Raw genomic sequence first — 16,426 nt, forward strand, 5'->3', positions numbered from 1 at the left:
GTAATTAGTGTAGTTGATGTAGTTGGTGTAGTCGGTGTAGTTAGTGTTGTTCGTTTAGTTACTAATTGCTGTAGTTCGTGTAGTTGGTGTAGTTACTGTAGTGAGTGTAGCACGTATAGTTGGTGTAGTTGCTGTAGTTACTGTAGTTGGTGCAGTTGGTGTAGTATGTGTAGTTGCTGTAGTTAGTGTGTACGCTAACTACACTAACTGCACTAACTACCCCAACTACAGCAATTACAGCAATTACGGAAACCGTAGTGGGCTAATTGGACATGGAATGTCTCGATATTTGTGACGGTTATCATGAATCCATTACCCTCATTAGCGTGAAATCTTCGAGATAATTGCTTTGTCGAAATGACTCTTCAACCGAAGTTTTCGCTATTAAGCTTAAGGTGATTCCCAGGTTTTGCACTGCGCATCTCTTACTGCGCATAACAAGATAACCTCCGTAAAAAAGAGCATGTGAAGTAACATCATTAAAATGAAGTTGACCGAAGAGAAACTCTATTGCAATTTTTGCTTGCGGTTGTTTTTTTTCCGAGGTGAGACTCAATGTGGTGGGAATGTGCATAACGTAAGCAGTAAGCGTGCGTGTTGCTGAGTTCGACTTCCTCACGGAGAACCTCGATAGTGGATGTTAGTGCGTATTCACTTTGATTTTCATTTAAACGCTTTCTTTATCACATTGTGTCCTAAATGTGATATCTCGATGTAAATTCTGTAAAAACGGATTTTTTAATACTTTCTTCCCCCTTTCGCATACATTCTATTTTGAAACTCGTCCCAGTCCTCTCTCAAAAATCAAGGAAAATGCATTTGGCGCGCACGTTCTGCAGCTCTACCGCAAAAACGAGTACGGTGACCCCCATTTTTTATTTCATGATTTTAATAAGGACAGTGTTTCCTTTCGGTGAGAAAAAAATTGGCACAAATCTATGTTCAGTTTTTTGACAATTTTACTAAATTTTACGGATTGAGCTATCACGTGTCGAATAGCCCGTGTCCAATTTAATTCTACTTTGGAGCGTAAAGTAAAAACAAGGGCATTAAAGGGCATTTTTCTGTTACGTAAGTGGATAAACAATACATTAAGGTCAAATTCTGTGCCTTACCACATGCATCATTGAAAATATTTTTCCTTTTTGTCTAGTTTTGGGCTGCGCGCGGTTTTTGTTAAAGGGTCCAAAATAGCCGTATTTGTGAGCATTGTGACGTCAAAACGAGCACGGTGACCCCCACTTTTTATTACCTTTTTATCATCTTCTTGACTTGTTACATCAGTGTACCAAGTTTCATCGACAATCTATGTTAGGTTCTTTTACTAGGGAATCACCTTAAGTTAACTGGCCAATATAAAACAAGGAGAACAATATAACGAGGAGTACATGTAATCGGAGCTTAGGAGAGTGCGTTCGATATATTTGTTAGGCACACAGGTAGCAGTTGAGGCGGAAGGGTAGTTGCGATATGGATAAATATGATTATGGCATATTTTGAACGTAAGGGTTGCGTACAGCGAAACCTCTATTTAAACTGTATATCATTATAACAACGTTTTCAAAAGATATCGTATGGCTCGGTATCAAGTGCTTGTAATCGGAGGAGACATTGGCCACAGTGCGTATAGATGGAACATTTTGTTTTACTGGCGCGAGGGCGCAGTTTCTCAAAGGCCGATTAGTTCTTAACCTGGGATTCTTTTTCCTCTTCAAAAACATTTCTTCGGATAATTTTCTCTGTTATATTTAGGAGCATCCAGTCATCAACTTGTTGAAAAAATTAATTACATTGAATTTATTGTTTAAAAAGTTTTCACATCTGAATTTTAACTTCGCACTAACCCTGTCAAAGCCTTCAATGGAACGTGTGTCCGGCTCGCGTCAATAACTTTTCCAGTAATTTGGTCGAGCGTGTTGATTTCAGTGACTAGAGAGTGCCGCTACTCTAACATAGAGATAAAAAGTATAACATAGAGTTAAAGTGTTCGTTTGTCCGGTGCCGAAAATATCACAAGTCATGATCAAATGGCGCCGCCGAGCTTCACATCTCGGTTGATATACTTTGTGGCACAACGGCTGCCGAGCAACACAACTCGGTAGATTTACTTTGTGACAAAACGGCCGCCGAGCTACACAATTCGGTAAATTTACTTTGTGGCACAACGACCTCCGAACTAAACCCGGTTTGATGCATGCACCAGGAGTCGCAGACATTTTCCAAAGACAGTGACGAACCATGCTGAAAAATATGAAGGCTTAATCCAAAGTAAAATTTAACAGCAAACTTCTGAAAGAACTACAAGGCATATATTAGTAAACAGACTTTTCATATCAACAGATATGAAGGTACTAAAATTACAGTTTGAAAATCTAAGATGGTTGTCAGTTTACAGAATTTATTAAGCTTCTTCATCGAAGATGATTGGCTAAAATTTTTCAATAAATTAACCACGAACGTGATCGCAAACTCAAAGGGTAAATTGAAAATGCAGTTCAAAATACAAGGAAGAATTTAGAACAATAGTTTTTTAACTACAAAAACACCTATATAATCACTTATGCTTCAGATGACATTAGTTATGACATCATTACCCTTGGCACGTGTTTTTCACTCGTTTCCGCTTCGTGCTGATTGGCGGAAATCAGACGGCTCAGTTTAAAGTTATCCACTGCCAAGAATTCGGTTAAAAACTCAAAGAAACACGCTTAAAACTGTCAAAAACAAGCAGGGTAGTCATTTCCTGGTAAATATCGAAGGAAGACCAGATTAAGGCCAAAAATGTTAAATTGGACAAATACTAAATATAAACAAGGCTTTGTTATCTGCCAAAGGCTCTAATAAAACATATTTCATGAACAGAAGTGTTACCGCGGAGATGCACAAAATTGGTACATCTCCTTTGCACCGAATTCATGTCAGGAGAAACTTGCTATCGATCATCAATTAACTTAGGAACCAAACCTACTAGTAGTGAAGTAGATTACTCAAACCAATCAACAAGAACGCTTACAACAACTCATCTACAGACATACATCGTAGCAAATGCCACAAGTGGCTAACGTAACACCTCAATCAACTTTCTCCTTCAACAAGACCAAGGAGAATGAATCAACAGAAATCATTTTCTCATTTCGGGAGAGGATGTCGTTTGATCAGTGCTGATGCGTAGGAGTTGAACACCAAGTAAAATAAGTCAAATTATTTTTTTTAATGATATTTTCCTTTACCTATAGATAATTCCCGACTCGATTGAATTTTGTAATAAATCCCAAACACCAAATAAAATTCCTTTGATAATTTAAAGTCAAAAACATGCGCTCTGCGAACATTTTTCATCGCTTCCATTTTTATTGTTTAACATTTGGGTGCCATCCTTTTCTATAGTGGAATCCATTTAAACCTCTAAAATTATGAAAAAAAAATATATCGGCAATATCTGAATAGGCACAATTCACAAAAGATAAACGAATTCGCCTCGTTGGCACTTGCCGGAAGGAACCCCTAGTTATGAAATTATTTTTTGGGCAATAGAAATAAATATCACTTGACAATGACAATGAAATCACAGTAGTTTCAGCTCTAATTAATAACTGTGAAAACCAGATGTTATGTTACTTGCTATTCTGAGACTTTTTTTCATATGAAATGGCATATAACAGCAAGCCTTCACAGGAATTATGAATATCAAGATTACTTAGTGATAAAATAGGCTGAAGACATCTCATTTACGATCGAAGGGTTCGAGTTTTCAATCGACAAACTCTGTATTGTATTGTATTTTTCCTTTATCTCTTATACATTGTTTTTATTTTTCCTCCATGTAAGTTTAAGTATTGTCATTAGAAGTGATGTAACCAATAAATGTTATTTAAACCAAAAAAAAGAGAAAACATTGAGCACGTAACGACGCTGAAAAACTCACAAAAGAGAATTGTCTCCCCGTGGAAATGTCACTAAATATTTCGTGATCTGGATGAATACTTCCAGCAACAAATAAGTTCGAATTTTGCATGGTAAAATTGGAAATAAGAACAAACTTACCTGAAGTCGACGTTGAATTTTACCGGCCGAACATGCACTAGCTATAGACCAATAGATCAATAGACAAATGGACCGTTTATTTAACCAAGCTTGCTTTCTTTATCAGCTTCTGCTATAAATTTACATTATTGTCGTGCATTAAAGTACGGCAAATGCGAGTTTGTACCATGTTTGTTTTGAGTTTGTACTTGGTGACCATGTTTTCGCTTTTGAGTGTTGTTTACTGTTCACCGTAACTTCACGAAAATCGGTAGATTCACGCAATTCGGCTATCCATAAGATTTGTTTTGAGCGATTTTAGCTGCTCGTCATTTCCTATTTCGAGAACTTCCTAACTTAAATCTCACGTTTGCTGTTGGCCGTTAACGCGACTCTTAATCTTTCTAAAAAAACACAAACACATACACACAAAAATAATGGAAGGTATCTCTAAAGTCAAAATTAGACATTTTGTCTTCAAATAACTGACAGCTAGCTTATCTAGTTTGTTTGATTATGCAGTAGCCCCTGGCTTCCACGCAGACGTTCTTCCAGGTTCCTTCCGCGTTGGGAAGGAACGCTTGACGAACTGTAAGTAAGGGTTATAAATCACATAACCACGAGCTGAAGGCCGATAAACGGCTTAGTTTTACATTGGCGAGGATTCCTCAAGGGATGCAAAAATACTTTGACGAAAAATGCCTCTATTGTTCATCTGTCTTTTGTTTTTTAACACTCCATGCTGGCACTGGTGGCATTCACAGGTTTCTTGGCTTTTTAATTATGTTAGTTTTTCAAAGTCGCATTTCAAATTAGTTGTTCGCAGTGAATGCTAGAAACAGCCTAAAGAGCCTAGCAGTTTCGAGCGATTCAGAGCCAGAAGTAGAGCCGTTTATTACTCAAACTAAAGCAGCTTCAGTGGCGGTACAGCAAGAGCTTTCGGGAAACAATTGGAATCTTCATTTGCGGGTCCAGAAATCGAGCAAGCAGTTGACAATTTCAATTTTCGCACCGAGGATCTTTCGACCGACTGGCATGTTTACAGACAAAGAAGATTCCGGGAGAGGGATCACTACTGTAACAGACAAGGAAATTCAGTCGAGGAATGAAGCAAGAATACCACAAAACACAAAGAGGTCAACTACACGTCTTCATGGAGTAGATGAGTTTGGGATGACTGGTTAAAGAACAGAACACCTTACCATCACAGCGACACTTTCGTGGGACCGTAGAATTTTAAAGACGCTGTTCAATTTCGAACTGTCGTTCTGGCTGTGGAAATCGATGAACCAACAACTAAGAAAATTCGTGAATGTGGCGCAAAAGAAACGCAGCTCAGTTTAATTTTAGTAATTATAGCGCCGTGTTTAGTCTAATAAACATTTGTGAACTTTTTCTTTTGAAAGCTAATTGCTGGTTTTCAGTGCCACGCCATTCAAAATAGATCAAAATAAAAATCAAAACCATTCGACAGATAAAGTCCAGAATCTGAGAAGTGAAAGGAGGTAAATATACAAAAACCCTCGCCAAGATTTGGGTCGAAGGAATAATTCGTATACGAGATATCTGAGGAAATGTTTTATCCAAATTTATAGAGCTTTGTATGGAGACGCCATGCTGGAGCTCATCCGGATGAGCTCCAACATGGCGGACGGAAGCCCACAGAAATATCTGTTACCGAGTTTTGCTACAAATGCGTGAATTTACTCCTAGAGGAACTCATTAACATTAAAGTAACACTTTTTCTAATACTTGAACCGTTTAGATAGCAAAATTCCTCGCAAAAATTCACTTTTTTAACCTAAATGACAGCTCTCTTGGCCGTCATGTAAATGCTTCGTCACGCAAAAGCTTAGAAATCCAGGCGTACTCTATTACAAAACCAAGAACCTTTTTGAAACGAAAATTTGTTTGAAAATTAGTTTTCAGCTGCTCTAATACACCATGAAAGTAAAATCTCAGTAGGATCGATAATTTTGTAGTTTGAATTTTAGTGACGTCATGAGAAAACCAACACAACTGTAAGTCACTTATCCCCCTCGCATAGTAATACATAATCCCCTCGCATTTTAAATTAGCTGTTCATTAGCCCCACTCCTCCCTTCAAACAATCAAAGCCGCATCCAGCTTTTCAGACAGTTGATTCGGGGGTTATGTAATATATCCCCCCCCCCCCCCCAAAAGAACAGAGGAATCCGAGCTTTTGTAAAAATAAGAACGTCTGCGTGGGAACAGGCCGAGTGCAGCTGGAGCGGGTTATTTTCTACAGTTATTCTATTCGCGTAAAAGCCGCCGCATGACGATTCAATCGCGTCTATGGAACAAATCTCAACGCACATCGGCTGGAAATCTACTCTGACCGCTAAGTATTATACTCAAACAGACAAGTTCCTTAGTCTCACCAAAGTGGCTGACATGCTTGCCCAAAGACCTCAGCCGTCGACAAGGACACGGCTCCCAAGGTCACAATCATTGCGGAAACCTTCCGTCTCTATGACAAGATTTGGCTACACTAAAACTTAATAAAGTTTTCTGGCAATTATTCTCCGTCTTTTGGATGAGTCTGTAGCACCCCTTGTCTCGGGGAAAATTATTTCACCCATAACTTATCCATCAAGAGGCACAGGGTGGCTTTTATGCGAATGTGAATTAGTTGCGATTCATTATCAATTATTATTTAATAGTATCAAAGAACTCAGTTTCGAATTACCAAAATTGATACAATGGCTCCGAGCAAGCAAACAAAAGTAACGAATTCATGTTCGCATAAAAGGCACCCTATGCCTCTTGATGGATAAGTTACGGGTGAAAAATTTTGCAAAAGGTGCAGGTGAGCTTACACAGGAAATTTGCCAGAGCCGCCGAAGGGAAGGAGGGTGGGAAAACTTGTTTTCCCCTTGTGGAGTAGACTTGCGAGAAGAGAGCGAATTCGTTTGCAAGGGTGTATAAAAGGCCTAGAGAATTTCCCTGGGGACCAAATAGGGCCAGTAGAGTGTTTTCACTCAAGTGGCCAGCCTCTATGCAAATTTATTGGGACAAAAGAAAGCGTTTGCATAAGAAAAGAGTTCAACTCCCAAAGGAATTGGTTTGGGACAGCAACATGGCCACCGTTTCATTGTTTTGGGACACCAATATGGCCGCTGTGACTTCATGTGAAAAGTGGCTTACGAGGGAGCACGCAGTCATCTAGTTGATTAAATCGTCATGCGACGGCTTTTAAGCGAATGACAAAAGAAATCGAATCGGGATTCAATGATTAATAATTCATTTCTAATGTTTTATTCCCCTCAGCCTCCACCTGCAAGCCAAGTATGAATTTTGATAATTCAAACAAAGCTGATCTTATAACCCAATATTATAACCCACGTTCAATATATTAAAATTCTAACATGAATCCGAGGCCTTCTGGTCAACACTTTTCTATATGCTGTTTGCTTTTGTTTAGACTGCGAGCAGTCTCTCTTTGTGTTCAGATTTCGTAAGGGGAATGCACGCTTGCGAGAGCGTTGAGCGGTGACACGCGTGGTCATTTGCGTGTCTCGGACGTTTTGCTCGACGGACCAAGAAAAAAGAGAGACTGCTCATAGTCTAGCTTTTGTTTTTGCTCAAGTCTCTTCTGGGAATTGCGAGGCAATGGAGTCCTGAAAAATTTTCAATTTTGGCCGTAATGCTTCGGACTCATGTTAGAATTTTGATTTATCGAACGTGGGCTACTGTGAAAAGAAAAACTTATTTTTAATTAAATTTAAAAAAGTAAGTATTTTAAAATAATAAATAAAACTAAACTAAAAGCTTTTTAGACTCTGGAAACAATAAGAAAGTTGTAAGTTTTTTCAGTCATTAAATTGACCAGAATACACACCCAGTTTTAGCTTGTCGGTTGTTTTTTCGTATATTTAAATAAAAACGTTCTCTAGGATATATGAAAAAAAGCAAAACAGTTCTTCAACAGCAAAACAAAACATAGAAGCTCAAGAGGTCTACCCGTGCAAACGGTCGACGCAACGTTGTTAGCCAACAACTCCCAACATTGTTGGATGTTACATGTTGCGTCTATTTGCACGGCACCCTGTTGCATTTTGTGGCATGTTGTTGCTTGATGTTGGAGTTGTTGCGAAAAGTTTGTCGAGGTGCAAACGGACACAACATGCCTCCCAGCATTGTTTGCCCAACAATGTTGGGAGTTGTTGCATCCGTTTGCACGTGGCTACAAAACAAAAGCTTTGATTAAGCTATCCCAACTCTTAAAGGCTGTTTTTTTTTTTTAATGAAAGCTCGCGGAAGTTGTTACAGCAGGTAAAGCCGATCTCTTTATAACCTGAATTTGCCGAGGAGCAGACATACGAAGACGGGAACTTAACATTGACGAGGAAAATTAGTCTGGGTTCTCCGAGGATGGGTCGTCGCGTAACGCTCCTCCCCACTAACGGCCGCTAGTGGGGAGGAGAGTTGTGTGACGACCCTAATAGAGACTACCGGTAGTCTTGGAAGGTGTGTTATCTGCCTCGGACCTGACGGCCTCGGTGGCATTAAACCCTCTCCCCGAGGTGCATAATTCTTCAGATACCGGACATCTTGCTAATGTGGACAACTGCTAACTCCCCGGCGAAAATTACAGACATTTGACTTAGACAAACTCCAGCTCATACGGACTTATTGACACACCTTTCGGTTCCGACGGCATAATTGTATTGTCTGTTCTTATTCTCGTTATAACGGGCATCAATCAGCATCTTTCAATATTTTGGCAGAATTATATCAAATTATCATTTATCTCTTCCTCTTTTTTTCTTCGTCTTTGTCAGTTTAGTTAACATTCCGATTCGGGTTTATCATAATCCTTCTAAGAAACTACCGTACTTGCAAAAAAACAATCATGATGTACGTAATGTACATAAACTGGATTTTCTTATACCGAACTGTAGTGGATTTTGTGTTCTAAAAATTGTTCAGTGACTGTTATGGTGAACGAAAGGGAGATGCAAGTTCTATTCTGTTACTATTAGAATGCTGGCGAAATTTTTGATGAATTCTTACTCGGATTACTCGTGTTTACTTTTGGAAGACCTCCTTGACCTTCTTTTATTTTATTCTGTTTTTTTAAACTATTATGGTAACAAAATAAGCTTGACCGATTTTCAGGTAGGTTTTTCGAACCAAGTGAATTAGTTAACGCTATTAGATGAAGAACCTGTTCCAGCTCGCTTCATTAGTTCCAGAAATTTCTCGTCGACTGTGTATACCTTCGATTCTCAAACTGTAATCGGCGGACATGTTATACCAAATTCGCTGGCAAGCGCATCGGCAGTTTCTAAACTGCTCCATTCTAGCTTACGGCCTTGTTTTATCTCAAGTCCGACTTGGTTATAATGTCGCTCTAGAACTTGCAAACAGGTATTGGTAAGGTCACCTTTACATGGGTGCTTATCAAGACCTCCCTGAAGATCGTGGACGAAAAAGGGTAAATTATCGCTTGCCGACACGGAATGAATAGAACATATATCCAAATTATTTCCTGCTGCTTTGTGTGATAAGCAATAACTGGTAAAGACATTTTCGTTGAGAGCCAACCCAGCGTTACCATGATAACCTGTTTGAGGCTCGGAAAGAACAGTTTCTATATCTTCGGGCCTAATGGTGTGGCCACTTGGAAATCTTTTATTATATTCTGTTAGGTCAGCGCACATTTCAAAATTCCAGTCGTAGCGATCTCTTTCAAAGTACCATGCATAAGAGAGGATGATGCTGACTGGAGAGATAAAAGTCGTGTAAAACTTTCTGAAGGCCTCCTCAAAGTTATTTGTATTTAAATGTTTTAGGATATGCTCTCTGCAGTGAGTGACCGTGTCTCGGTACATATATACCGGAAAATACGTCATAAAATCAGCGACAAATGGTAATCCTAGCGCCTGTTTAGTAGTATCTGCCCATTTATATACCCAGCTCCTGTAGAAGGTGCAGGCGGAGCCTAAGGCACGTACCTTTGTCCCATTAAAAATTGTGGACTTAGTTACTGGGGTAAAAAAAGCTGAGTCACTGTCCATCCAAGCAATAACGGTGTCATTTGAAAGTAGGTCGATGAAAAAACTGCTCCAAAGCTGTCTGTTATAACCGGGTGTCTTAGGCGATCCTTGAAACTCCAGAGTTCCTTTGTCCTTTGGAAGGGCCTCATAAAAGAATTCAAGTCTACGATCAGGAAAGTATTTTTGGGCAAGTGTTTTTAATTTTTCGGCAAATTCATGATCCTCTTGTGATTCTTCATCAAGTCCTACGACTAAATTTCCAAAGGAAGGAGGCCAGAAGAGAACGGAAGTCCTGAAAACGTTACACAAATAACGTTGCCTGTGATCTGGTCGTTTGCCAGACATCCTCACGAACACACTTATTGAGGTATCTGGGGTGTGCTTTGTTGTCCCTAAGATCTCTTTGTTTGTCACAGGTCTTGTGGTGCTGTGGTTGCTAGCTGAGAGTTGGGAGGTTTCGTAGAACCAAGGTAGCGAAGTTCCCCTTCCCGAGTTCACATGTGATATGAGTATCACCATGGCGGAGAGGGCTAAAATAAGGCAGATGAGAACACCTGTTCTAATACTTCGTAAAACCATTGTCTAGTCAGTTGTATAGCTTTCTTCAATGGACTACTGCTACAAAAGAGAAGAGGAAAATGTTAATTAAATTTAATTTTTGGCATCTCATAAATGGTGCCATGTAGTGTAATGCAAGACAGTCTTGACAGTCTAGATTACCACCGCGGTCAAACGTCTAAATGGTTATTTTTGTTTTTTATTGCTGGGATTTCATTTACCAGTTAGAGCCGTAAAAAGGGGCAAAGATGTATAAATCAGTTAGTCAACATAACTATCTTTCCATTTTTCTAAAAATTTTGAGCTTTTTTCGCTGAAAACGCTTCTCGCTAAAAGAGAATCATGTTTGAAAATGGCGCCGATAATAACGTCAGCATCGGTTTTCAATCACTTAGAACTTTTTTAGTAAACTTTTAAAAAGTTTAGTAAACTAACAGGATGTTGGTAATACCCTAAACTTTCGATAGTGAAAGTAGCAACCTTAACTTTGAAGTATTTCGCTTAATTTTTGCAAATTTCACTCGTTTGACCGCTGTAAAGTCTAGATTCCACGCTGTGGGTTACAGATTCTAGGGACTAGATTCCGTATTTCTTACCAGTAGATCTTGCAGGGGCACCCAACGTCAACCCTACGAGTTTTAGCGAGAATGTCGTGGTGGCGGGAACAAGTTATGAAATGTGAGAAGTTTTATCATTTTGCTTTCGGGTGCTTTCTTGTTTTAGAACACGCGCAAAAACTTTAAGTTAAATCTCGTACTCGTACCCGTTGTCGTCCTCAAATCTAAAGCCCTCCGCTAATGCTATGTTGAGAGATGCGGCTAAAAAGTAAACCATGCTATTTAAGAAGGGCTGGGTAAGTAACTTGTTCCGTTTTTTAGCCTTTCTAAAATCGTTGTTTGCAGATCAATAGCCGGTTTTGTTTACGGCTCTTGTTCCGAATGCCTTTTTCTATGGGTTTACCGGTATAATAAACCATAGGTTTTAGACCAATCAGATCACCCGTACTATCTCAGTTATTTTATAAAATGTGATAATCAATGCCATGTTAAGTACGTTAAAATTAGCCGGTGTCGGCAGTTAGCCCCTGATGGTTTAAAGCATACGGATGAAGATTATACATCAAATGATGCCTGTTCGGACTACATACTACACACTGTTTTCTTCCGTTTCTTTCTTATCTTATGACTCCTATCATGTATTTTAAGCAAAAATGACAACCTGATTTTGGGATATCCATTCTAGTCATAACCATTAAAAGCTACATGGCGCCTCTCCTGTAACGATTCCAGGAGGGGTGCCTCTCCTTTAACGGATCCCAGAAGACTTTAAATCGGCCCAGTTCCTTCTCGCATTTAAAGTGGCGAATTGCAACACTTTGTTAGACGTAAAATACAGACACGCCAAGCCATCAATAATAAGGACCTTACGATCTGAAACCACAATGAATAACCGACCTTCCGCTCTTTCAACATTTTTTGGGATTATTTCAACTGTTCCGTATAACCCCATACATTTATGATGCATACATGTTTCGATTCTATTCATATTAAACTCTTTGTGAGAAAAAGTATGAAATTGCTGCATGCATAATAAATGTATGGAGTTATACGGAAATTTTACCCAAACCTATGGAAGAAAAGACGCTTTGTAACAGAATATGTGTTTTGCCAAAACGGGGGAGTCAGACGTTGAACTTAGGACGCTTCGAACCAATCAACAGAATTCACACCAAAAAACAATTTTAAAGGGGCTAAATACACATTATCAAACAAATTTTGAATTTTTATTTGTTAGTGAAGTTCGTCGCATAGGAAGCTCGACGCTTATCCCGGAGACGATCCTAAGACATAAGCAGACGGATAGAACGTGTTGGACGATCCAAACTCGATCAGACGAACTTAACTGAGCCAGACGTCGAAGTTATCATGAACCTAACTCACTAAGTTTGGTTCGTCTCATGAAAAGTTCGACGTTTAGCCTAAGCCTAAGTTAACGGATAAAAATGTTTTCCGATCCTTTCTTAACTGTTCCAAGAGGGGGAATCTTTAGAAAGAATTTTATTAAGCAGAAATCGAAAATGTAACATTGAGTTAGCCTAACCTCAAGGACAGCAAATAGCCGTGAGAGTGGACATCGCTGCTCACAGATCTAATCGAAATTAGACCGTAATTATCGGACCACTGAACAAAAACGCACTAAGACGAAAGCAGAAAGACTATTTTATATTACAAAACCGTCGAGAGCGAAAAATATACTTGGATGGCCAAGATTCAAGGCGATAAATTCGCTAAGTAGATTGTCCCGCGAAACTTGAAAAAGTTGGGCCAATCTTTTCAAGTTGACTCGTTGTTGCCAAGCATGCGCAGTTTCGTGACATAGCCCCTTTAAAGCCTCGGCCAAATGCCTGCTGTGAATTTCTGAACCGGCCTAAGCCTTTAATAACGTGCATATTTAAACTCGTGACTGACAACCTTGTTCCCAGGTCTTCTCGGAGTAAATAAATTAATCCCCTCGCATTTTAATTAGGTGTTCATTAGCCCTGCTCTTCCCTTCAAACAATCAAAGCTGCACCCAGCTTTTTAGACAGTTGATTCGAGGGTTATGTAATATATTCCCCCCGAAAAGAACAAACGAATCCCAGCTTATGTAAAAATAAGGCTTAAAATATTCTGGTACAAGGGTTTCGTCCACTGAAAATGAAAATTACTCAATTTCCTGATGGATTCCATCTTTAAATAATCTTAGTGGTAAAAGACGTCATCGAGCAAACTGATGACGTATTATATTCAACATGATAACGAAGGGTTCTGTGTAATTTCGAATCGACAACCTTTTAATGAAAGAGCAGAGGGAGCCCAAACGCAAACAGTTGATATCTATAAGCTTCAAAGGTTATATATACTGATACTATTTTAATGAAAAATAAAGTTGATTTCATTTTTTTTAGTTTCTTCCTATTACAACAAACTTCCCCCTCGCGGGAGGATTCTTTAATTGTGATTTCTAAACAACAGAAAATAACAGGTACCGATAGACCCGAAAAGAGGAACAGCCTCCACTGCAAACTTGGTCTGGGTTTGGCTTGAGTATTAACCATTCAGGGATATGCTTGGGAATTTAATTGAAGATTTTGATCGTAGATCATATCATGATGGGAGCGTCTTTCCATAAATCGTTGAAATTTTCACCAGTTCTCAGTCTGACAATGGCCGTTTTCACACAAGAGATAGATTAGGGAGGTTAAGCAAATACAACGACGACGTCGACAACTTCAAAAAACAATAGGTGTAATGATCAAAAGAACAGCTCTGCACGTATATCACGCTTTTTAGTACATTTCTTTGACGTCCACTGCACGACTACGACCTGAAACCTCATGATTTGACGTTTTATGGAGGACGTGGACAGACGACGACGAATTTTCCTTCCTCTTTTTGAAATTGAATAAAATTCTTAAGAATTCAACTCCAGGAAAAGTCGCCTGCATTTGACATATTGAGCGGGTCGAAATAGACGCAATTAAGTTTGAAAGAATGCAAATTCATTTTTTTTTTTTAGCGGCGTTTTCACTGCCGTCCGTCGTCGTCGTTGCTTAAGTTCCCCATTGATTTAGCAACAGGACGGGAACGTCAGTTGACGACGGGAAAGCGCGTGGAAAGGACTAAACACGACTTCCGGTGCTCAGTTTGCCGCTCTGCCATTGGTCAAGCCAGTTGTTTGATTTGCGCGCGCCGCCGTCAACTGACGTTCCCGTTCTGCTGCTAAATCAGCCTTATCGGTTTCTGGACGGGTTATCCGTTGGCCGGATGTTTCCCGTCACACGGATAATAAGTCTGCCTTAAAGGCCCATGTTCACCCTAGATGCATTGCGCGCCCTGTACTCGCGAAAAAACATTTCGCGTAGTTGAAAATCGCTGCCTTTAGTGTGTAAAGTCAATCTTTGTTAATCTTCTACAGTTCGCTAAATCTGGTTTAAAAGAAAGTCTCAACAAGTTCTTTTGGTATTTTTCTTTACATCTTTTTGGATATTTTGGAATGGTATCGAGCCTTTTTGTTTCTGTGAGTGTTTGTTTCACTGCAGCACTTTCGATGGCGGCTCCATCGAAACGAACGGTTGGAAGCATGGTTGGAAGACCGCGTCGACGGGGGTCGCCGAAGTACATTCGTCTCCGTGAATCCGCCTTTTTAATCCCTGGAGAGATGGGAAAGAAACTCTTGGCTGTAAATTCTACAGACAGCGTGTTTGCCGAGTTCCTTCTACGTCGAATGTTCAATTGTAAACAAAGGTCCCGTTAAAATCAGTTGAAAGCAAAACAAGCGAGTCAATGTAACATGAACAATGCTTTATTTAATTTAACCTATGAAGCGAGTGATATCCTTAACGTAAACTTATCGTCTGGCGTATCACGATTAAAGCCGGCTCTAAAGTAGCGAGAACTCTTTATTAGCAAACCAATCCTTAGCAAAACCTAAAGAAAGTGTAATACAGCGATTACAGACTGTATGCAGTGCTGATTCGGCGCCTTGCAAACACAACTTCTCGCTTATTCTTTCGAGAACACATACCTAAAAGCTTCCTAAGAATTAACACAAAATAATAGATTGAGGAATCAAAACATTTCACGGTCGAATCGGGCTTCAGGAAAACCTCACCTGGTGCTTAGACGTTTCGTAATTTATGACCTTCAGTGTGTTCATCGGACTCAACAAGGCATCCACATGCATTCACTACCAGTTTAAATTTTGAGGTGCTTTCTGCGGTGACATTTAACGAAGTCGGCGATATATCTTCCTCCATTTGGAAAAGAATTAAAAGTCTTACTGGCCTCTTTGAAACTGTCTCTCTAAGCTTCGGTCAAGCGTGAAAAAAGCTGCAATTGTAGTCTCCCTCGCAGTCGTTTTTAGTATCGTCACGCAACGCTCCTCAAAGTGGAAGCCAATCAAAACACTGCATTTGACAAAAGAATCGTTTCAAAACAAAAACACAAGCGCGCAAAGCCGTTTGGGTGAACATGGGCCTTTAATGAGAAAATGGTAAACAAATTGATCTTTATTGTAAAACCATCATTTCACATGTATGACACATAGACAAACTTGATTGCCAACAAGGCAACCGAGCTAAGAAGCGAGGTTGCCTCGGCGGCAGAATTATAACGCCGCGTAATGTAGGCAAAAACTCTCAAATTCTGCGTAACCCTCTAAAATTCGCATTTTTGACCTTTTTTGGGTGTAAGTAAGCGGACCCCATATTTAGGTGGTGACGTCATGGTCTTGTCACAGTTTACAACTCGTGGTCCGAAATTGGGTGATTCATTGTGCAGCTGTTCGTTGTCTCTTCAAGAGGACCTAACAGGTGAGCAAGCTTTAATACGATTTCTAGTTTGAAAGGGCAATTATTGCTCTGGTTTACTTTCTAAATTGCGTTTAAAGCAGCAGCTTTAAAAAATAGGGTTTTACGCTCAAATTTTTGTCAGAACCAGCTTGTTCTTTGCAGCTCGATTTACATTGAGGTAGCATGTTCGCTTCTCGATCTCAGAACCAGGGTTTTCAGTGTTCTCTTTCCCTTTGTGAATTATATTTTAAGCGGTAGTTGATCAAGGCATAGGGTTATATTCTCAAAACTTTTATCAGAACCAGCGTGTTCTTCGCAGGTCGATTTACATTGAGCCAGTCCTCACCACCTGTGAGGAATGCAATGTATTTGCGGACCTTTTATTTTAGAATTTATTCGAGAGTTTTTGTCATCCGGCATGTTTTTTTGCTGCTCGATTTACGTTGAGACAGCCCAAAACTCCCGTGTGGAATGCAACGAATTTGCGGAC

The 16,426-nt window shown here is 39.6% G+C and overlaps 1 protein-coding gene across 1 annotated transcript; it reads right to left on the minus strand.

The window, feature by feature from the left end:
- Nucleotides 1-9,196: 9,196 nt before the first annotated feature.
- Nucleotides 9,197-10,625, minus strand: LOC140932297 (uncharacterized). The gene has a single exon (XM_073381918.1). It carries the CDS (start codon nt 10,623-10,625, stop codon nt 9,276-9,278), a length of 1,350 nt encoding a protein of 449 aa, XP_073238019.1. The 3' UTR covers nt 9,197-9,275.
- Between the last annotated feature and the right edge of the window lie 5,801 nt (nt 10,626-16,426).

Source organism: Porites lutea, chromosome 3 (genome assembly GCF_958299795.1).
Source record: "Porites lutea chromosome 3, jaPorLute2.1, whole genome shotgun sequence".
Lineage (NCBI taxonomy): Eukaryota > Metazoa > Cnidaria > Anthozoa > Scleractinia > Poritidae > Porites > Porites lutea.

Bases quoted from the DNA above. Each gene is read 5' to 3' on its own strand.
- LOC140932297 (XM_073381918.1), bottom strand. From the start codon at position 10,625: ATGGTTTTACGAAGTATTAGAACAGGTGTTCTCATCTGCCTTATTTTA.